General features: G+C 41.6%; 1 protein-coding gene across 8 annotated transcripts in view; it reads right to left on the reverse strand.

The window, feature by feature from the left end:
* Nucleotides 1-24,739, reverse strand: part of TTC7B (tetratricopeptide repeat domain 7B) — a 322,836-nt gene that overhangs the window by 94,504 nt on the left and 203,593 nt on the right. For all 8 annotated transcript variants that reach the window (XM_037900827.2, XM_037900829.2, XM_037900831.2 and 5 more), the window contains 2 exons: nt 13,804-13,920; nt 1,793-1,890 (listed from right to left, as the gene is read on the reverse strand). In XM_037900827.2, coding sequence (XP_037756755.1) covers nt 1,793-1,890; nt 13,804-13,920 — 215 coding nt within the window. The remainder of the gene's footprint in view (nt 1-1,792; nt 1,891-13,803; nt 13,921-24,739) is intronic.

Genomic DNA, 24,739 nt, shown 5'->3' on the forward strand with positions numbered 1-24,739 from the left:
GACCTGGATGCAAACTTCCCAAAAAGTTCATGAGATTTTAGATTACAAGTTTTGATCCAGGCACATCTCTATTTAACAGCAACTCATATGGCTGATTAACGGTGAGTGATGAAGATTTATGAAGAGAATTCAGTCTATAAAGGCAACGATTACTGTTCATGGTCTGAGTAACTGGAAAGGTAAAATCAGGGTGTCCGAAGGCTCTATAAAGAATCTTGGTACTCACTTGAAAAACAAATGTTTCTTTGCATGCGTAAGTAGCTAGATTTTAAAATTTCATACCTCATTTCTTGTATTTCCTTGGTAAAACAAACGCAGTGAGCTAGCCCACAATGTGGAATGATCACAAGCCAAAATTTCATATTTTTAATTAAAATGCTTTTTTAAATTGCAAGTGCACATAAGAATGTGAAAGCAAAAAAATCCCACTGTACGACTAACAGACTTCTTGCTATTGTAGGGTACACACTACATCAAGCCTTTATAATTCTCGGAAATAAGGCATTTATAACAGAATACCTACTATAATGGCACCTCTTTGTGCATGTGAGTGCGCACATCTGGTCCAACTTCATGGTTTCAGAAATAAATCAAGTACAATTTTTTACTATTGAATAATTCTGTTACTTTATATTTCAACTACTCACAGGTTGATGAGTTCTAATTTACAGCTGTCAAACTGCCATAAAGATATCTCAGGCTGGTAAACCCTTCCAAAAGCATTTTATATTGAAGCCCAAATAAACAAGAATTCATTTCTCAAAGACAACAAGAAAAGCATGTTCTAGTTTTGACATAAAACCACAAAAACAAGGAAACAAACAGCTAAGGAAAATCTCTTAATACTTGTGATACAATAGGATAGATTAGGATAAGCTTAATATGGTGTCCTTTCATGTAAAGTTAGTGAAACTAAAATCACCAAATGTCAATTGTTTCCCTGAGAGTTTCTCTTAAAACTGTACGTTTATTCACTCATTTCGGCTGTGAGTTTCTGGTTTACACAGTCTTTTAGTCTATTTATTCAAGTTATGATGGGTGAATATAAGATAATAGACTAATTACAGTTTAAAATATTTACTGACATGTAATGACATCGTAAAGTTAACCTACTGCATTTATGCAGCATTTTATTTTGCACTGTGTTTAATGAGAAGTTCATTATCTGACTTGTAAAATATTTATTTCTCTTAAAGTGTCAAAAGCTATTAGCCTCTGTTGTGAACCTGCCACCAAAATGAAATCTGTTTTCAAATATAGTGCCAAAAAATAGCTAAATAAAAATCTTAATTTTTTTTGAAAGGGGTGGGAGGGAGTTCTATTTCTCTTTCTAATTTGCTTATTAAATAATACAAAGAAAAATCTACTCAGAAATGTTCAGATACCAAGGGAATGGGTAATGTATCAGATCTAGCTAGAATAGAAAAGATCAGCATGCCAACTTTAACCATTGTTAAATATTTAACAATAAGTATAGTAACACTTCCTAAAATGTTTATATATATTTTATTAATACAAATATACTGACGGGCCTGGGCAATGGGCACTTTTAAAAACAAAAATAAATTAATTAATAAAAAGTAAAGTTTATGCTGCAAGCATCTCCTCAAACAAACTTGATACTGCAATTTATTTAATTTTTTTTTTACTTTACAACAATGAAGATATATAGTGAAAAAATAATCACAACTTACACCGATTGCTTTGGTCTTTTTATCTTGTAAGATTTGACTGATGATACTGAGCCACACATTATCGTTGCTACTTTATTGTTCAAGATGTTAATTCTCACCTGTTTCAGGGTCACTGAAGTCAGGTAAGGTAATCGTATTGAGCTGTCGTCTGTCAGCAATGGCTCTGTCTAACAGACTGCTCCCACGTCCCGAATCACTGTAACACAATATTTAAAGTACAAGTAATTTAAAATATAAAATCAAACACTGACTGTTGAGATAGAATTTTTATACTGTACCTCCTCACATGTTGTTGCAAAAAAATGCAAATAGTGATAATCAAAGTTTAGTATTAAACATGGCCAATTATTCAGTTAAACAACTACACTAAATAAAAGGTAACTAAAAATTTAAGCCATACTTATTTTAACAATTTTTGTTCCATAATAAAGTCAATCAAAATGGGCACAAAAGATCCAAACATTTAAAGTGAGTCTAAAATGTTATAATTTTACAAGCAAAGTATATACTCAGACTCAAGTCATTACTCAGTACCAATGTGGACACAAGAACAAATGGATATAAACTGGCCACTAGGAAATTTAGATTAGAAATTAGACGAAGGTTTCTAACCATCAGAGGAGTGAAGTTTTGGAATAGCCTTCCGAGGGAAGTAGTGGGGGCAAAAGATCTATCTTGCTTTAAGATTAAACTCGATAAGTTTATGGAGGAGATGGTATGATGGGATAACATGGCTTTGGTAATTAAATATTCATGGTAAATAGGCCCAATGGCCTGTGATGGGTTTTAGATGGGGCAAGATCCAAGTTACCCGGAAAAGAATTTTCTGTAGTATCTGGCTGATGAATCTTGCCCATATGCTCAGGGTTTAGCTGATCGCCATATTTGGGGTCGGGAAGGAATTTTCCTCCAGGGCAGATTGGAAGGCCCTGGAGGTTTTTTCGCCTTCCTCTGTAGCATGGGCACGGATCACTTGCTGGAGGATTCTCTGCTCCTTGAGGTCTTTAAACTACAATTTGAGGACTTCAATAGCACAGATATAGGTGTGAGGTTTTTTTGTGGGAGTGGTGGGTGAAATTCTGTGGCCTGCGTTGTGCAGGAGGTCAGACTAGATGATCATAATGGTCCCTTCTGACCTAAATATCTATGAATCTATGAATCTATGAACTAGTGCACAATACAGTAAATTTACATGGCAATTAATAAGATGACGATAGTCCTAAAGAACAGAATCGAAACACATCCAAACCAAACCGAAACATAGGACAAAGAGTTAAAGTTCAAGAGGAGCTGTGGGGATTACTAAAGAGTAAAAGAAATGTTCAAAGAGCTGAGTTTTAAGCAGGAATCTGAAGAAAAGAGGATGTTTTGTAGATGACCCAATTCAGTTTTATGCTTAGTGAAATTTAAGGAAACAACCTTTGTAAAAATACAGATGGTACAGGAGACTGGTAATGAATTACTGTAAGAATCTTTCACCTCTGTTCACTACATTTGAGTCTAGTCTAGTTTGGCAGTGACTGAAACTCAGTGCCACCTAGCTATCTCATTTGGCAGCCTATGTGTAGGGCCCTACCAAATTCACGGTCCATTTTGGGCAATTTCACAGTCATAGGAGTTAAAAAATCATAAATTTAATGATTTAGGCTATTTAAAGCTGAAATTTCATGGTGTTGTAATTGTAGGGGTCCTGACCCAAAAAGGAGTTGTGGGGGGGCGGGTGGGGGTTCAAGGTTATTGTTGGGGTTGTGGTACTGCTACCCTTACTTATAAGCTGCTGCTGGTGGCAGTGCTTCCTTCAGAGGTGGGCAGCTGGAGAGCAGTGGCTGCTGGCTGGGAGACCAACTCTGAAGGCACAGTCGCTCCCAGCAGCAGCAGAGAAGTAAGGATGGCATGGTATGGTATTGCCACCCTTACTTCTCCACTGCTACCTGCAGAGCTGGGCCCTCAGTTAGCAGCCTCCACTCTCCGGCCGCCCAGCTTTGCAGGCAGCAGCGCAGAAGTAAGGGTGGCATGGTATGGTATTGCCACCCTTACTTCTGTGCTGCTTCTGGTGGGGCACTGCCTTCAAAGCTGGACGCCCAGCCAACAGCCACCGCTCTCCAGCCACTCAGCTCTAAAGGCAATGCAGAAGTAAGAGTAGAAATGCCTCTACCCCCCTAAAATAACCTTGTGACTCTCTCGCCCCGCCACAACTCCCTTTTGGGTCAGGATCCCCAATTTGAGAACTGCTGGTCTCCCCAGTGAAATCTGGAGAAGAGATTTCATGGGCCATGACACATTTTTCATGGCCATGAATTTGGTAGGTCCTATCTATGTGGAAAAAACTTGTTCTATTAGTCCATTTCTTAGTTCACATCACAAATAAACCAACACTACAGGCACCTGACTGGCAGTTTTAGTAGAAGGGCCAGGACTTAATGGGAATGGAGAATGAATTTCCTCTCACCCCTAAATTGTCCCTTCAAGGCTGGTGGTGAGGCACATTAGCAGGACAGTGAGGGGAAGCTCGTACTGATAGTGTCTGTGCCTTAAACATTCTGTGGATAAATAGATAACTTTTGTTTCTAGGGCTGCTAATCTGGCACTTTTCACAGTTAATTCTCCCTTTTAAAAGGCATTTTTTCAATGGAAGCCTAAATTGCAATAGCCCCATTTAATATGGTATATGCTCTTGTCTAATTCTCCTCTCACAACTGTGACAATTAAGAGTAACTCCATTCAATTCACCAGTATAAAATGGGGTCTAAGTGAGATCAGAATCTGGGCCAGTTTTACATCTGCCCCAATTTTAAAACGGCCTCCTACTTTTGAATTGAAATGCATTCTTGCCCTTTTCTTTCAATTCAGCTACTAAACTCACTATAGTTATACTTTAAAAACAGAGTGAAAGATACTATTTACTTTCTTTATGCAGATGTTGCTAAAATGTTACCAATAAGATCTTGCATGACACTAACGTCATTGCTAGACTGCAATTTCTCTGCAAAGAGATGCTATTATAGCAATCTACAGGAAACAGAAGGGAATTTTCTGGGATACAGACTATCAGTTATAGTTATTACATCAGTTGGCACATATTTTTTGGTAATGGCTATATTAATTACTTCTTCAACCCAGGAACAACGTCACATTAAATATCGTTGAACAGAACAACATTTAATGTAAATTATCTTTTAATTACTGCACTGACATTCTGCGTGGTTATCTGGTTTCCTCCCATAGTTGTACTTATTCCAAAATAAGCCTGTATGTGACAATGTCCTACACTGCTCCTCTCCTAATTCAGGGTGTGGCCTAGCTCTTTCCTATTTAATGTACAGAAACTGAATGAAAGTTATATGCATATACAGTGTATTCCCTTAATTAGGCTGAGTTGGTTTAAGGATGCAAGTACATTATACTGTAATTGTAACGAGAAAAATATAGAAAAGAAGAGAAAGAGCCTATTTTAATTTTTGATATACTTTAGCAACCAGACTACAGATGCACTGCATTTGATGTAAGTATAATACCTTAATCCTACAAAATGTAAGTATTATGCCTTAATTCCTTATACCTTACAATAAGGGAATTAAAGAGTAGCAGAAGTCTAAGGATTTATAGCCAATTAGTGAGCAAACATTTACTTGTATGCTGGAAATGACTTTCAACAACAAAGAGCAGATTGTTTTCTTGTGTTTTATAAGATCAATGCCATGGGAAAGAGTAGTGATTAGCACTTTTATTTCATGTGTTCTGTCCAGTTATTTTCATAGGTAACAGATTAATGAGGACATTGAGTCCAACCTTCTCCTACAACAGGTGATCTGATTGCAACCAGAGATATGTGCCATAGCAAGTCGAGCTAGTCAGGAAAGGAAACTTTCATTCAGCAGCACAAATTAAAAAGGGAACCCCCGTCTTATTATAATATTGCTCCATGTTCAGCTACTATTGGTGTGAAAATGCAATATGCTACATTAGGGTAAGTATGTCACATCACCACAACCCTGCCAGCACTGTATCAGGGGAGATATGCTACATAAGGGAGGTGTGTGACACCATCACAACCGCAACAGTGCTAACGTGATGTGATTTGTAAAACCAAGTCTCCTGTGTCACAGCATTTATTCATAGCCCCGGCCCCCTCCCTGAGATCCATGCTGATCTTGATTGTAATTTATAAAGATTTTTTGTAACTGAATTGTTGGAGCTTTTTTACCAAAAGCAGCAGCCTCAAAATCTAGGTTAGTGACAAATAAGGAGACAGAGGTTCCCAGGTTCTTTAGGGAGAGGTGGAAAGATCAAGAAAGTTGGCAACTATTATTATTCAGAACTGATATCAAACCCAATGTAATGAGAATACTAAGCTTTTATAGTTCAGGGCAGGTCAGAATTCCTGCTGATACCTGGAGGAGTTGTTACTTAACTGAAGTATTTTTAGGTTAGATAGCACTGAGCACATCAGGAAAGCAATGACAAAGCATGGTTAGACATCTGTATTGCACACAAGTATAACTGAATATTGTAGGAAAGTATAAAGATATGCTTACAATGTTACTTGCACAGGCATGATGCTGCAATTAAACTTATAAGTAAATTGAAACCATTCTGTTCAGCAGAGAATTCTGGGAATTTGGATAAGAAGCTCTTTTTGCCATATATAAACCGGGAAATATTAGAAATATTCTTCAAATGACAAATGTCACTTTGAACCTACTAACAGTATCTGGACCCTTGCCAAATAGTCCTATTCTAATCCATTTCTAGCCCCTTTTCATTCCAGTGTAACAATCTGAACAGAATATTTGGGGCTTGTAAATATTTACAACATACTCTGAAAAACAAAATGTTACTTTGAGATATATGTATATATATATTTTACAGCCTATTTCCACATCTCTTTCTCAACAACTTTGTTTTTAAATGAGGGATATCTTCATGAAAATAATAGTTGCTTTTAAAGAGTTCATCTGCTCCTACTGCTTATTCCCACCTTAAATAAGAATACTCTCTTTGTGACATCATAACTAAATACTGTGCAGAAGATTGTGACATCACAAAATGAGGACTTTATAGTCAAGCAATGAGTAACCAAACTGTGAATGTGGGGAGGGCTTTTAAAAAATGCATGGATGAAGATTAAAGTGGACTGGGCTCTAAACAGATGGTTCTCATGACATCTCAACAAGTCTTCTAAAAGGATTTTTTCTCTTTAATGGAAGAAAAACAAAAATATAGTACTACTTTCCAGCATAAACTCCTCGCCCAGCACCCGCTTCATCTTCTCCATGATTGGCCTCTACTATATCAATAAGATTTCCTCCACACTCTACCAGTCTGCAGCACCCATGACAGTGCTCGCCAAGGCCATTGGCAAAGGCAAGAAGAGGAATTGATGCCCCCATGACCCCTCCCATCCAGCCTGCACAGGACTCTGGGGTACCCAATAACATGGTCTCTTTGTGTAAAAAAAACAAAACAAAAAAACAAGCCACCCCCACAAGTGGCATGCATCATGCTTTTTAAATTGTCACACACTATAGGAATTTAGATGAAACAGAAATATTCCATATACAGTACTATTTTTCTATAAACGACACCTAAAGCTACAACACATTTTTAGGTATAAAAGGTACCACAATGGAGGGCCCTGTACAAGATGAACCCCCTATCTCCCTTGTGGTAAAATTGCTTATATTCCCATTAGTAGAAAGGTAAATTAATCTGAAGTACCATCTGCTCGGTGAGAGTCTGGCCCTTTGCACCACTAAAGCAATTGCACGGGGCAGAGACTTGGACATAACTAGTCAATTGTAGTTAATTTGGCAGAGCTAGTTCCTTACACCAAATGCCCCCAGTTAAGGGGGAGTCCTACGAAGGGCATCCCTCTGCTATGCTGAGCCTTAACTGGTATAAATTAGAACACCACCATAGCTTCTCTAACTTGCGGCCATGTCAGGTTCAGTAAAGACCAAAGCTCAGAATCAGAGATCCAGAAATAGCTGTCTTATGTGCCCTCTTTTCTTGCATTCTCCTCTCAAAAATTATTCCTGCTCTCTAAAATATTCCCATTGTAGTAGCTTGTGCACAATTTCTAGCACTCCTCCCCTCCACCCCAGATAATGGATGATATTGGCTCTTATATTTTAGGAATAATTAGGGCTGTAGATTAATCGCAATTAACTCATACAATTACTCAAAAAAGACAGTTACCTTTTCCGTAACTGGTGTTCTTCGAAATGTGTTGCTCGTGTCTATTCCACAATAGGTGTGCGCGCTCGCCACATGCACTGGAGCCGAAAGTTTTTCCCCTAGCAGTACCTGTAGGGGGAGCGCCCCAGCGACCTCTGGAGTGGCGCCTCCATGGCACAGTATAAGGGGAGCTGTGCGCTCCCCCCACCCTCAGTTCCTTCTTGCCAGACAACTCCGACAGAGGGTAGGAGTGCGGGATGCGGAATAGACATGAGCAACACATCTCAAAGAACGCCAGTTATGGAAAAGGTAACTGTCTTCTCTTCTTTGAGTGATTGCTCATGTGTATTCCACAATAGGTGATTCCAAGCTATATCTCTTGGAGGTGGGTAGGAGTTCACAAATTCCTGGGATGGAGTACAGCCCTGCCGAACTCGGCGTCATCCCTGGTTTGGGATACGATCGCATAGTGCAAGGTAAACATGTGAACCGAAGATCACATGGCAGACCTACAATGTCCTGGGTGGGGATGTGGGCCAGGAAGGCAGCCGGCGAGACCTACACTCGAGTCAAGTGCACCTTCATAATCGGTGGCGGGGGAACACCCACCAGATCATAACAGGTGCGGATGCAGGAAGTGATCCAGTTGGAGAGACGCTGAGTGGAGATCGACAGACCCCTCATGCGCTCAGCCGAGGCGACGAACAGCTGCGAGGACTTCCTGAATGGCTTAGTCCGCTCGAGGTAGAAAGCCAGAGCCCTTCGCACGATGAGCGTGTGGAGGTGGCATTTCTCACTGGACGCGTGAGGCTTGGGGCAGAGGACCAGCAGGAAAATGTCCTGACCCATGTGATAGGCGGAGACCACCTTAGGAAGGAATGCAGGGTGTGGGCAGAACTGAACCGTGTCCTTATGAAAAACCGCGCATGGGGGCTGGGAGGTCAGGGCCCTGAGCTCCGAGACCCGCCTGGCCGACGTAATAGTGACCAGGAAGGCCACCTTCCACGAGAGGTGAGACCAGGAACACACAGCAAGTGGCTCAAACGGAGGCCCTTTGAGATGGGACAACACCAGGTTCAGGTCCCACTGCGGGACCAGGGCCTAGCATATGGGAAAGACGGTCCAACCCCTCGGGGAACCGGCCAGTCATAGCATGGGGGATTACTGTGTGCCCCTGCACCGGCGGATGGAAAGCCGATATTGCCGCCAGGTGCCCCTTGACTGATGAGGGCGCCAGGTCCTGGGTTCAAAGGTGGAGAAGATAGTCCAGGATAAGCTGGATCGGGATGGCCACTGGAGAGAGACCCCGTTCGGCTGCCCGTCTGGAGAACTGTGACCATTTTGCCAAGTAGGTGTGGTGTGGAGGGCCTTCTGCTTTTCAGGAGGACGCGCTGGACCCTTTCTGAGCACGTCCTTTTCCCTCTACCTCACCATTGAGTAGCCACACCGTGAGGTGGAGAGCTGCTAGGTTGGATGGAGGAGGCGGCCCCGGTCCTGGGAGAGCAGGTCCGGGCGGAGCGGCAACGGCCGCGGCGGAGCAACCGCCAGGTCCGTGAGGGTCCTGTACCAACGTAGCCTGGCCAAACTGGGGCAACCAGGAGGACCCGTGCCTTGTCTGTCTTTATTTTTTCCAGGACCCTGGTGATCAGTGGGAATGGGGGGAAGGCATAGAGAAAACTGGCCTGACCAGGACAGGTGGAAGGCATCGGAGATAGTGCCCTGTGCCAGTCCCCCCCGGAGCAAAACCGGGGACAGTGCCAGTTCTGCTGCTTCACAAACAGATTCACCTGGTGCTGGTGAGCCACTTCCGGGTGGAGAGACCACTCGTGTTGGGAGGAGAAGTTCCTGCTTAAACGATCCGCCCGTGTGTTCCGGGCGCCCGGCAGATGGAAGGCCCTCAGGCAGATGTCGTGGGCGATACAAAATGCAACAGCCTGAGGGCTTCACGGAAGAGGACCGGGTCCTGCCTTGCCTGTTAATATAGAACATCAAGGCCGTGTTGTCCGTGAGGCTCCTGATCACCTTGCCCTGCAGGTGCGACCAGAAGGCCATGCATGCCAGAAGTACCGCCCTGAGTTCCTTGATGTTTATGTGTAGGGACAGATCCTGCACCAACCACAGACCTTGGGTCTGAAAGTTCCCCACATAGGCCCCCCAACCCAGGTCCAACACACTGGACATCAGCTCCAGTGACAGGGTCCTGTCCCGGAACAGGACTCCATGGAGCATGTTGCTTGGGGTGGACCAGCACCATAGTGAGGCGATCACCGAGTCAGGCACGGTGAGGACCTTGTCCATCCTGTCCCTGGCCTTGGAGAAATCAGAGGCCAGCCAGAGCTGGAGAGGCCCCATTCGGAGAATGGCATGGCGGACCACGTACGTGCATGCCGACATGTGACCAAAAAGCTGGAGGCACGCTCTGGTGGTAGTCACCAGGAATCTTGTGACCGTGTCAATGAGCCCTTTTAGGGTCTCGAACCTGTACGGTGGGAGGGAGGCTGTGGCTGATGAGTTGTCCAGGAGCGCCCCGATAAACTCTATGCATTCGACCGGGACTAATGTGGGCTTGGCGTCATTTACCAAAGGCCCAGGGCGACGCCCGTGGACAGTAGGAGTGTCATGTGATCCCTTACATGCGTCCGGGAGCTGCCCTTGACCAACCAATTGTCCAGATACGGAAAGATCTGGATCCCCCAGCGCCTAAGGTAGGCGGCTACCACTGACATACATTTTGTAAATACCCTGGAGCCAGTGGATAGGCCAAACGGGAGGAACGTAAACTGGTAGTGATTCTGCCCACCAGGATTCTGGGGGGAGGGATAGCTCAGTGGTTTGAGCTTTGGCCTTCTAAACCCAGGGTTGTGAGTTCAATCCTTGAGGGGCCATCTAGGGATCTGGGGCAAAAAATTGGGGATTGGTCCTGCTTTGAGCAGGGGGTTGGACTAGATGACCTCCAGAGGTCCCTTCCAACTCTGATATTCTATGATTCTCTGAAACGGAGGAAGCGTCTGTGCCCCTCGAAAACGTGAATGTGGAAGTACGTGTCCTGCAGATCAAGGGCAGAGTACCAGTCCCCAGGGGCCAGGGAGGCCAGTGAGACTATGTGGAACTTGAGCCTCACCGTGAACTGGTTTAGATCCTGCAGGTCCAGGATGGGCCTGAGTCCTCCTTTGGCCTTTCAGCCGTGACCACTCAGGGAGGGAAGCACACAACCAATTTTAGAAGGGAAGCTTCATTGAGCGGGGGGGGCACACGCCTTTTATAGACCCTTGACTTGTTATAGCTGGCGTTGTACTTTGGCTGGGTGGCCTGAGCAGAAACTTGCTGTGGCCTAAACTTAGATTTGGCTGGAGCCAGGACATAGAGACCCAGAGTCTGGAGGGTCGTGTGGGGGTCCTTCATGCCATGCAGTTTTGTATCCGTTTGCTCTGCAAACAGAGCTTTGCCACGAAACGGGAGATCCTGCATGGTAGCCTGCGCTCCACTGGACATCCCGGACAGCAGGAGCCACGATGCCCTTCTCATGGACACCACCGAGGCCATGGACTGTGCTGCCATGTCTGCCACATCCAAAGCCGTTTGCAGGGATGCTCTGGCAGCTGCTGTACCCTCCTCCATCAGCACCTTGAACTCTTTCTTATCGCACTCCTGGTGGTTTGCCACCCGCAACTGAAAACTCGAGGGAGAATAAAGCCTTCTCCCGAAAGAGTCCAGCCTCTGCAAATCTTTATTTTTCGGGGTAGGGGCTGGTTGGCCCTGCCGCTCCCTGTGGTTGATGACTCAACCACCCGGGAGTTGGGTGTCAGGTGGGTGTAGAGGTACTCGTGCCCCACGCCCCTTGGTGGGTACAAAGTACTTGTGTTTTGCCTTCTTAGAGATGGGGGCCAGCGAGCCCCTGTTTGCCACCCCTTCGTGGAGGGGCAAAGCTACCCTGCCCAGTGCCAAAGAGGACAACACGTTGAATAGCGAGTCTGAGGGTTCCTCCAACTCCTCTACCTGGAGGTGGAGGCTTGATGCCACCCTTTTAAAAAGTTTTTGATGGGCCCTTAAGTCCTCCTGATAAACAAAAGAAATCGTATTTTTCAATTCACCTCATACAAGTACTTTAGTGCAATCTCTTTATTGTGAGAGTGCAAGTTAGAAATGGCAATTTTTATTGTTGTTATATAACTGCACTCAAAAAACAAAACAATGTAAAACTTTAGAGTCAACAAGCCCGCTCAGTCCTACTTCTTGTTCAGCCAATGGCTGGGACTAACAAGTGTGTTTACACTTACGGGACATTATGCTGCCCGCTTCTTATTTACAATGTCACCTGAAAGTGAGAACAGGCGTTTGCATGGAAATTTGTAATCAGCACTGCAAGGTATTTACATGCAAGATATGCTAATTCATTGTGTGCCCCTTCATGCTTTGGCCATCAGTCCAGAGGACATGCTTCCACGCTGATGACGCTCGTTAAAAAAAATGTGTTAATTAAATTTGTGACTGAACTCCTTGGGGGAGAATTGTATGTCTCCTGCCATGTTTTACCTGCATTCTGCCATATATTTCATGTAAAAGCAATCTCAGATGATGACCTAGCACATGTTGTTCGTTTTAAGAACACTTTCACTGCAGATTTGACAAAACACAAAGAAGGTACCAATGTAAGATTTTTAAAGATAACTACAACACTCGACCCAAGGTTTAAGAATCTGAAGTGTCTTCCAAAATCGGAGAGGGATGAGGTGTGGAGCATGCTATCAGAAGTCTTAAAAGAGCAACACTCCAATGTGGAAACTACAGAACCCAAACCACCAAAAAAGAAAATCAACCTTCTGCTAGTGGCAGCTGACTCAGATGATGAAAATGAATACGAGTTGGTCCGCAATGCTTTGGATCGTTATCAAGCAGAACCCATCATCGGCATGGACGCATGTCCTCTGGAATGGTGGTTGAAACATGAAGGGACATATGAATTGTTAGCCCATCTGGCATGTAAATATTTTGCGACGCCGGTTACAACAGTGCCACGAGAAAGCCTGTTCTCGTGGTAAACAAGAAGTGGGCAGCATTATCTCCTGCAAACGGAAATAAACTGGTTTGTCTGAGTGATTGGCTGAACAAGAAGTAGGACTGAGTGGACTTGTAGGCTCTAAAGTTTTACACTGTTTTATTTTTGAGTGCAGTTTTTTTTTTGTACAGAATTCTACATATGTAAGTTGCACTTGCACAATAAAGAGATTGCACAACAGTATTTGTATTAGGTGAATTGAAAAATACTATTTCTTTTGTTTTTTTACCGTGCAAATATTTATAATAAAAATAATAATATAAAGTGAGCACTTTTCACTTTGTATTCCATGTGGTAATTGAAATGAATATATTTGTAAATGTATAAAGCATCCCAATTTTTTTAAATAAATGGTATTCTATTATTCTTTAACAGTGCGATTAATCGCGATTAATTTTTTTAATTGCTTGACATCCCTACTAATAATCAAAATTGTTCGGTATATGCTGTTAGCGATTATCAAATGAACTTGGTGAGTTTCAGTCCCTGTTAAATGCGACTCTGATTGCACATTAAACATATCAGACTTTAGCCCTTTTTCCCTTTGAAAAACAGAAATCAATGAGTCCCACCCATCTCTAATTTATCTTATAAAAACAGAAATGCAAATATGTAGTAACAAAAATTAAGCCAGGCCTTTCCAGCTTTCATTATCATAAAACTTTTTGTAATTAACCACTCACTTCTGTCTCAAGATTGTAGAGCAATGCATTTAAAAAACCTTTTGTAAATAGAGACCAGATATTCATTATATCCCAAGAACCATTTTAGCAGTAAACGCAAGAAAAAAGATTTATGAATTATAATTAAATTGGACTTCTTCTGATGAGTTTCAGTGTACAGGAGACAAAATCCAAGATTTCTTTAGCATCTTACCTGGGGTTAGTGAGATTGTAACAGGACTTCCAAATCTGTAGCATATGTTTGCAGGTAAGGAGTGCCTCATCTGGGCCTCTGCACAGGGATTCCAGTTTGACTTTTGAAAACAGTAATCTAATAGAGAAGAGGAAATTTTTTTTTTCAAGAGTCACATTGAAGCAAAAACCCTTAATTTTCATTTGAGAGATCCTTGCAATGATTTGAAAACAAATTAGAATACAAAAGTTCCCAATACTATCTACAGAGAACCAAACTGGAGGGGAATCTGAAATATTGACTTTATAGTACTATGCCCTGGAATTGTATTCTTTAGGTATTTTTCCTTACCTTACACATCAAATACAAAAAGAAAAGGAGTACTTGTGGCACTTTAGAGACCAACAAATTTATTTGAGCATAAGCTTTCGTGAGCTACAGCTCACTTCATCGGATGCATGCAGTGGAAAATACAGTGGGGAGATTTTATATACACAGAGAACATGAAACAATGGATGTTACCATACACACTGTAACGAGAGTGATCAGGTAAGGTGAGCTATTACCAGCAGGAGAGGAAAAAACCCCAAACCTTTTGTAGTAATAATCAAGGTGGGCCATTTCCAGCAGTTGACAAGAACATGTGAGGAACAACAGAGGGGAGAAATAAACATGGGGAAATAGTTTTACTTTGTGTAATGACCCATCCACTCCCAGTCTTTATTCAAGCCTAAATTAATGGTGTCCAGTTTACAAATTAATTCCAATTCATCAGTCTCTTGTTGGAGTCTGTTTTTGAAGCTTTTTTGTTGAAGAATTGCCACTTTTAGGTCTGTAATCGAGAGACCAGAGAGATTGAAGTGTTCTCCGACTGGTTTTTGAATGTTATAATTCTTGATGTCTGATTTGTGTCCATTTATTCTTTTATGTAGAGACTGTCCAGTTTGGCCAATGTACATGTGCCAGCAATGCCCCTCTGCCATGTACATTGGCCAAACTGGACAGTCTCTACGTAAAAGAATAAATGGACACAAATCAGACATCAAGAATTATAACATTCAAAAACCAGTCGGAGATCACTTCAATCTCTCTGGTCACTCGATTACAGACCTAAAAGTGGCAATTCTTCAACAAAAAAGCTTCAAAAACAGACTGCAACGAGATACTGCTGAATTGGAATTAATTTGCAAACTGGATACAATTAACTTAGGCTTGAATAAAGACTGGGAGTGGATGGGTCATTACACAAAGTAAAACTATTTCCCCATTTTTATTCCCCCCACCCCCGCCCACTGCTCCTCACACGTTCTTGTCAACTGCTATATATATATATATATCTCTTCCTATTGTATTTTCCACTGCATGCATCTGATGAAGTGGGCTTTAGCCCACAAATGCTTATGCTCAAATAAATTTGTTAGTCTCTAAGGTGCCTCAAGTACTAACACAGCTGCTACTCTGAAACCTATCACGTACAAAGAAATCATTCTTATAGGAGCCCTATTTGTAAAGTAACGTATGGTAACATACAACTCATTTTTTGTTGTGGAAGCATAAACACACAGTAAATTAACTCTGATTTTCATAAAATTTTGCATTCATGTAGATTTCTTGGTCTGAACTGGGGGGATTCTTCAATTAAACTCTATGTTCAAGGGGGAGTCCATATTTATTTTTTTCTTGTAATTCTCAATATGGGCTCCATTCAGTGTCAAAATCAGCACCTAGATCCAAGATGACATTGATTACATTTAACATAGAATCCATGTATATCAACCATGGGGAACTGTGGTGTACAAAATATTTATCTTATATACCACCGTACATTTGACTTCATGAATTGTTTTTTATTCTTGATGGAAGGTTAGTGTTCTTTTTTATGACTGCAAACACAAGGCTGAAATATCTGACCGCAGAATACAATTTCTATGATACACCACCATTGTCAAACCAATCTTGGGAACCAATAACGTCACTGATATACTGTAAATTTGATAGACACAAGGTGAGTGAGGTAATATCTTTTATTGGACCAACTTCAGTTGGTGAAAGAGAGAAGTTCTCAAGCTACACAGATGTCTTCTGGGTTCAATAAAAGACATTTCCTTACCCACCCTGTCTGTCTAATATCCTGGGACCAACATGGCTACAGTAACACTTTAAACTTGATATTTTTCATAGGGCAATTACAATGAGGCTCAGTGTAGTCAGAATTGAATATTTTCATATTACTTTGTGTTTCAATATGCTATCCTGATGAAAACCATAGCCTTTTATTGTTTGGGGTACGAACACCCAAACAGGCACATTTACTGACAGAGGTTTAAGTAGGACATTACAATAGTCAGAACAGAACTAGATATAACGATATTAAAGTGAAACCCAAAGGAGAGTGAAAAAAGCACATTGTGTTTGAGGAGACAGCAGCATTTCTTAGTTGGGACTGTGACTACTACTTTTGTGTGTGTGCGGGGAGTGGGGGGGGGCAGGGTAGTAGGTAAGTACCCTGGTAGACAATAAGTGAAAGAATTTTAAAAGCTTAACTGTGAATCACTCTGGCAAAGAGGAAAATTGCACAGTGCCATACATAATAATTACATTTAACAATGATCAGCACTTGAAAGTTTTCTTTGTTAACTACAACGGAAAATTGGAAATGGCCATATTGGAAATGACACTATTGGACTAGAAAGGATAAAGGGAACAGAGCAACAGTATGAGTGACAAAGAAAATCTACCTTCACTCTACATTATGTTGTCATCAAGAGAAGGTCAAACTCAGGTTTGATTTGAATTTAAGACGTTTCCTAACAGAGTTCAAAAAATAGCATCTTGCACTACGGATCATATAGCGAAAGCAAGGATAGATGAAAATGATGTTACTATCATAATTAATTACAATAGAAAAGAATTAAGATGACTATCTTTAACTGCTCCTTTGCACAAAATGCCAAGATGTCCTTTCAGCTGCATTTTTCAGATGTTATGTTAGAACATGGCCCCCTGTCAGTTATACTTGCAGTGACTGACTCAATTCCGTGATATATAAAATGGGTACTTCTTTAATAACTTTCAGGGGCATTAGAAGGATAAGATCAGTAAAGTGCTTTGAGATCCTCAGATAGAAGTTCAAAGTATTCACAACAGTATTTGGAGAACAATTATGTAATTAATGCATGGTCATCTCTCTGTCTCACTGTCAAATTTCGGTCACATTATCAGTTATGAATCAAACACACACACTAATAAAAGTGAATGTGCGTTAACATATTGATGGAAGATTCAAATACTAAGAACTTTTGCTTGGATTATATTTTATCTGTCTGCTTTCATAGTTTTAATATGTGCATTAAAAACAACAACATCGTTTGCTATCTCTCTATAGCATCAGACAGGAAAAATCTCTCTAGAATCAAGATAGGACAATACTGGTGGATATCTAGATTTTGTATGGCTTAAACAGTATAGAAAAAACATGTTCAGAGCACACAGCTTACGAGAAGTCATATGCAACACACTGAGCTGACAAAGAACTTATAATTAACATTAAATAACATCTTTCGAACACTTGACTCTGGATATGGTGTTGAAAAGGTGTGGGCTGAATTAAAGGAAGTCATATGCAGAGAACAATGGAGGATTCCGTGATCAGACTTCAAAAGAAAGAGTAGCAGTAACACCTAGGCAAGAAGTAATGACAATGGAAGCAAATGGCAAAGAAAACCTGATCTTAGAATATAGCACACACAAAAGACGGTAAAATGTCCATGAAATTTGAAAAAGTATCTTGGACTAAATTGTAAAGAAACAGAAAATGAAATATTCGGCACCCTTTTAAAAGCAATAATAAATTAAAAGGAGGGTGCAACAGTCACTTCAAGCCATGAAGAAACAATGAAACTCCCTTGTAACTTCTTACTGGGATGGCCAGCTAAACCAGCGTAAGTGAAATAAGCAAGCAAGCAGTATTTGTTAATTGAAAATTATTCCAAAACTTCTTTTGCTCCAAGCTCCTGCCCAATTTAGTTTAGCAGAAAAACTACAACAGATGTCACAGATAACAAACTTTAGCAGATGAATGGCTAAGATGCACTAAACTACAGTACAAAAAAGAAAAAAAGTATCTACTGATTAGAAAAGAGCCAAAAACAATGCAACAAAAGAGATTTAATAGCCTGAAACTACTGCAAAGTGAAGTCATACTGGAAAAATGTTCAGAATTACAATAATGCTATGAATGAGAAACAAGCCTGAGAAACCGCACCAAAACAAAAATCAAGTCCTAGTGGGTGGATTGTATTTGAATTTTTTTTCAATGGTTACAACAGAAAATCTTAGGTTTCAAAAGTTCTTGATCACAAATTCATGGGGTCCAAAAAATATTGCAGTGTGTACAAATCAGAGAGTAAATGTGTCATATTCCAAGAAGTTGATCAGGAAAGTTATTGAACAAAATAAGAGCACAACCTGCTACAAAAAAATTCGAGTACTGAAGAGCACTAGGAAAAAAAGACTAGTGACACAAGCAGGGCACTCAAATCTAAGAGGATTTAATATATTAAATCTGAATCCTTCCTACATGGGGCACAAACAATGCTCCACTATCTGTACTGCCTAAGCTGGACCTCTCTTGTGCATATCCTCTATGTTAAGTGCCATAAATATTCCCTCTCTAAGTACAGTTCAACAGAGGGGTTCTTTCAGTCAGCATTATTGTAGTGTTCCTCCCACTCCCCAGTCAAGGCAGACTCTTTAGCTTCATTCTTAACTCATCCCAGCTTCACAAGCTTCCTTGGTGACTTGGTTTTCACCTGTAGTTTTCCAAGTTTTAACTTTTTTTTATTGAGTCTCACTTCTTTGTTTGTAATGTGAAATGTTACAACACTTTCTTAGGGTGTTCAACTTCTCTGTCAAAGGCTTCTTGTGGGGTTGGTCCATTTAGCAGTATTGCCAACCCCAAACGTTCAAAAATCATGAGTCAGGCTCACCAAAAATAATGAGATTTGGCGTCATGTAAAAATAATAGATTATGTAAAAATAACAGATTTGGTGTTATTTGCCTTCTGCTTTTTGAGCCTTTAGGGTGCACTGGGGTCACATTTTGAAACTTTCTCCACAATCATGAGAGCTAGAAACTTACTTTTTCTTTAAGAATGAAGGCTTAAATAATCACATATCCACTTGACTCCAGAAGCTGGGGCTTTCAGGAAAACAATTATCATGAGACTAATGACAAAATCATGAGTGTTGGCAACACCGATTATCTCTGGACAGTATTCTGCCTATCACGCTCTTCGTTCTATTTCTGTTGTTCAGGTCTTTCCTTGTTTGTTCTTAACAGGCTCTTGGCTGGTCTAAACTTGCCACTTAGAACCCCACTGAGTTTTGATAACGTATTTTACTAACATCTCTTTCAGCATCAGCTTCTTTGGTGATGTTATCCATGTATTTCCTCTTGTCTCATCTTGTGCTGCTTTGTACTGCTTTGTGCAATTTTTTCCCTATTAAATTATTAGTGCACAAAAATGTATTGAAATGTATTGAAAAGCAGAGACATAGCATCATGGATGGTAATCTGTTAATTTATACTTCATATAGATTAAATCAAAAGGAAATAAAATATACAAACAGTTTCTTTAAAGGCAGACAGCAAGCTGGATTTAGTTTGACACCTCCAGCCAATAAAATGAACATGCCAAAGCTCATACATTAGGTTAGAAAAATGAGAGAACTGTCTGGATGGAGAGAATCTTTTATTCTGAAAATATGATGCAAAGGTGGGGCTAAGAGGTTCAGTTGCAAAGTTGGCACCAAAAATACAAAAACCAAAAATGTAACAATTTGGGATAGTCAGTGGCATTTTGACCAGAGAAATCTCATTCAGTCTGGAATCTGTAGGTAGTTCAATGATTATTCTCATTTTTGTGAAGACAAAATTGCACAGGGTTTCCTGAATTGGGGAAAGTCCAGGAGCTAATTATGTTGCACTGTTTATAATTATGGACAGGATATTCAGGGTTCATCCCTGTGAATCCTGGATGTAAATCTCACAGGGACACTCCTTCCCACCTTTGCAAATCACCAGGGCAGAGTGATTCATAAATTGGAGAACTGCTCTGAAATCAATTAAATAAATTCAAGGAAGACACGTCCTATACTTATGAAGCAAAAATCAAATGCACAAATACAAAATGGCAAATAACTGGCTAAGTAGCAGTACTACAGAAAAAGATCGGGGGGTGGGGGTATGGTGCATCACAAATTGAGTATGAGTCAACAGTGTGATGCTCAGTATTGCCAATCTCAAGAGATTAAAAATCATGAGCCATTAAAAATTATCAGGTCAGACCCCAAGAGTCATGAGAGTGCCCCAAAAATCATGAGTGCTTTTTAAAAAAAATATTATGTTGTGTTTTTGGTCTGTCTTTTGATATTAGAACTTCTCCTGACCATGCCCAGTGTGTGTGTGGGGGAGAAAGAATTAGCATTGACCATTCTTTCACATTTACTGGGTAAGGTGATTTTGGCCTCTGCTGCAGGAGCTCTCACCCCCACATCTGCCTGCCCCTGCCCAGCATTTAATCCTGCCCCACTATGCCCATACCAGTCCCCCAATCCGCCAGTTCAGCCCCTTCCCCGCCCCAGCCTCACCTCTGCTTTTCCTACAGTTCTGTACCCCTCTCAACCAGACCTGTGAAGCTGCAATAGGGTCCCATCTCCCACTTCCCAGCCTAGCGGGGGCTGCTCCAGGGACTCAACCTCACCATGCCGCTTCCCAGGACAGGAACTGCAAGGGGATGGGGGGACAAACAGAGGCACTGTCCTGTCCATCTTTCTCACAGGAAGGATGAAGGGAAGGCGGGAGTAGAGTTGTGCTGAGCTCTAGTACCCTCTGAAATCCCGTCACTTACTAAAAAAATCGTAAGGGTTGGCAATACTGGATGCTGTTGCGAAAAAAGCAAATGTCATTCTGGGCACAAATGCATAAAAAGTTATTGTAAAGAGGACAGTGATCAATTGTTCTCCATGTCAACAGAGGGAAGGACAAGAAATAATCAGCCTGGTCTTCAGCAAGAGAGATTTCAGATAGATACTGACAAAAGCTTTCTATCTATAAGGATAGAACTCAGCTGCCTCCAAATAACATGACTGGAACAACACAGAAATATCTGAATATTCATGAAGCATGACAGCTCCATAGGAAGTAGGCAGGAGAAAAAAAGAAGGGGGCAATCAGTTTGCTGCAGGACTTACACACCTACTGGCTGTACTGGGTAGAGAGGTTGCAGCAGAGAAGGATTCAATACATAGCAATATGGCAGCCCTAATCATGCCTCCTCCTCCTCGGCCTGCCAGATCCATCCACCATTTGAGCTACCAGTGGGGAAGCTCCAGCTACCATAGCCTCTCCATAGCAAGCTTTCCACCATAAAGCCAGCATAAAACAGGACTGAATTTGACTAACAGTGCTCAAGTCACTAAGCTGCTGTTTGTCTTTCTTCAAATGCGACAATCTAATGTGCTCACATTCTTCTTCCACCCTATCTGTCTACTTTGTATTTATCACACGTCACTATGGTACCCGGAGCCCTCCAGTTTCATAACTTCTTGATATTCATTCTGTATGGTACTTACCATATTCAGGGCATGAAGAACGTAAGAAGTGCCACATTGTGTTGCCACAGGGTTAAGCCAACCATTCTTGGCAAGTGATAAAGAACAATACACATTCAAAGAAACTAGCATTTAAAAGCTATTTCAAGTAAAGGTACCTGCATGCACTGTGTAACGAAAAAACTAATTTTGTATCCAAAAGTAATGGACTTTTATTGTATTACATTCTACACAATTGAAAAATGAGACCATTACAGGATTCCAGATATTCTCTTTGAATAATGCAACAATTTGTACTTCTAATCTAGCTAACCTTTAATATGCTTACTAAGCATTTTTCTGATGAACACATGATAGTGTCAAACTGGAAAAGATTAGGAAAGAAGAAAAGTAAGGCAATAATTCTCTCCAACTTTCATATGGTTGTAGGAAAGTGTATTCATTAACGGTATTGAATAAGAAAAATTATACTGATACACAAAACAACTGCTTTGTGAATGCTGAGATCCTGTAGAATGCTGGGAAACGGTATCTAGACTAAATTTAAAAACAGATAAATAGACCACAAACATTTCATTTACTCAGAATATGTTTCTTTTAAAGCCCATTTTATAGGGTGATTTGCTGGCTCTGTAATTAGTGCATAAGAGCTCTCTACAAACATGTAAGGGATCTGGGATTTATTTCCATGTCAAGTCTGTTACTCAAAGGCTGGGAGTGTCCTGTATTATTCTTTAGAGAATCTTACAGTTGAGTTAACAGCGTCATATATATGGGCTTAGAAAAGAATCTCAATCCATCACTCTTCAACTAGAAATCAGAACATCACTGGGGTGGCCTTGAGGTTGGCACCAGCTGGGAAGAAACACAAAGGGATTCTTTGGGCCCACAGAGGTCTGGAGAGGATCCCTTTCTAAAAAGAATAAAAAATATCCCTCAAGAATGTGTAGGTGTTCTAAGAACATTTACTGCATTAGAGAAACACATGTTCCATCATATTTTTAGTTTGCATTCCCTCACACAATAAACTGATTGTTCTTATTCAGATTTGTTTGGAAGTGACAGTACAATTTAACAGGTATCCTTTAAAAATGAAGTATGTTAAATGGCAAAAGTTCAAATTTTAAAAATGTAATCCTAACAGCGCTATAGTATTATTATTTTTAAGCATCACTTGGAGATTTTATAATTATTTAAACAGCACTGAAGTGAGTAGGTTGCCTTATAATATTTGAGTTTATGAAAAAAAAATAAACAGTCTACAAACCAAATCTTGAGTTGGGTCATGTTGCACTGGGTAGGTGACCTTTTACTTATTGGGAGGGATGGAGGTTTCCACCTTGGTCTCCAAAATCTCAGTTGTTTTTTTTTTTAATAGTAGTTATAAAGTAAATCTCTAGCCATCGTGGTTGTGAACAAAAACTTTAAAACATGAACTGAATGTAACTGTGATGAATGTTGATCTGGACCCCAACATATAATTTATGTACTGGGCGTCTGAGATGGAGTAATGGAATATCAAAGGGCAGCAGACAGTTAAAGCACCATCCTCCACCAAGCCATTAAGACTGAATGGACCATGAATACTGTATAAACAGGGTGCCCGCGCCACTTAGAGCCCCCGCTTCCCTACACCACCGCGGGCTGAAGTCAAGGAGGTCTCTGGAAGTCACAGATCCCGTGACTTCTACGACCCTCGCAACTAAGGATGTAAAATTAAATAAAATGGTTAAACGGTTAACTGGTAGGAATTAGGCTTTCGATTCCAGCCCCGGCTACTGGAGGGACTGCAGCTCCGGCCTTGCTGGAGCAGCCCCAGCACCGCAACGGTGGGCTATAGCGGCCCTCCACGCCTGCCAGCCGGCTGACCCCACCCCACGCCTGCCAGCCGGCCAGAGCAACCCCAGCCCTGGGCTGGCCAAAACAGCCCCAGCACTGGTCACCCTGCGCCAGCTGGAGGGAACCCAGCCCTGGCCGCCCTGCACCGGCTGGCCGATCCCAGCCGCGGCCAGAGCGACATCAGTTAACTGGTTAAATGGTATAATTTTAATTGTTTTAACGGTTAACTTTTTATATGATCTTTACATCCTACTCGTGACTAAATCATAGCCTTATGTATGAAATCAAACTAAATGTATTTGGTTAAATCCCAGTGTCAAAAAAGTTAACTTATACATGCACGTGTCCACATGTTTTCAGGGATACGATTTCTCTGAGGCTGGCATAGCAGTAATTTCTACCAAAAGCCTTCTGGTTCTGTCCTTATCTCCCCACCCCCAGAGTCCTCTGTTTAATCACAGAACAAGTACCTAGCACAACATGATTAACAACAGCGGTAGCAGCTCCATCAACGTGCCAAAGCTCTGAGACACGGAGTGACCATGCCTACAGGCAAAATTTAAGTTTTATTTATAGGACTAAGTCAACCAACTGCTCTTCAACTACTAAGACGTGTGCCAACAGTGATTATTTTTTAAAAAATTATGTGGCCGCCTGAGACCATGAAAAAAGTTACTCACCTTCTCGTAAATGTTGTTTTTCGAGATGTGTTGTTCATGTCCATTCCAACCAGGTGTGTGTGTGCGCACATGCACAGTAGCTGGAAAATTTTTCCCCTAGCAGAATCCGGGGGGTCGGCCTGGGCGCCCCCTGGAGTCGTACCTTCATGGCACTCAATAAAGAGCCATGCCGACCCACCACCCTCTCAGTTCCTTCTTGCCGGCTATTCTGACAGAGGGGAAGGAGGGTGGATAGAGGGGAAGGAGGGTGGATATTGGAATGGACATGAAAAACACATCTCGAAGAACAACAGTTACTAGAAGGTGAGCAACTGTTTTTTCTTCTTCAAATGCTTGTTCATGACAATTCCAATGAGGTGACTCACAAGCCCAAGTTCGGGAGGCGGGGTCGGAATTGGCCACTGATTGGAGCACTGCTTGTCCAAAGGCCGCATCGTCTCTGGCCTGCTGGGTAACCGCATAGTGCATGGTGAAAGTATGAATGGAGGACCACATCACTGCTCTGCAGATTTCCTGAGTGGGAACCTGAGCCAGGAATGCTGTTGATGAAGCCTGCGCCCTGGTAGAGTGCGCAGTGATTGGATGTGCAGGAACCCCCGCCAGGTTGTAGCACTCACGAATGCAGGACATGATCCATGACAAAATGCGTGGTGATGACACAGGCAGACCTTTCATTCTGCTTGCCACTGCTACGAATAACTGGACTGATTTTCTGAATGGCTTCATTCTCTCAGTGAAGAATGTTAGCACCCTTTGGACATCCAGTGAGTGAAGTCTCTGCTCCCTGCTGCTGGAATGCGGCTTAGGGAAAAATACTGGGAGAA

This window comes from Chelonia mydas, chromosome 6 (assembly GCF_015237465.2).
Source record: "Chelonia mydas isolate rCheMyd1 chromosome 6, rCheMyd1.pri.v2, whole genome shotgun sequence".
NCBI lineage: Eukaryota > Metazoa > Chordata > Testudines > Cheloniidae > Chelonia > Chelonia mydas.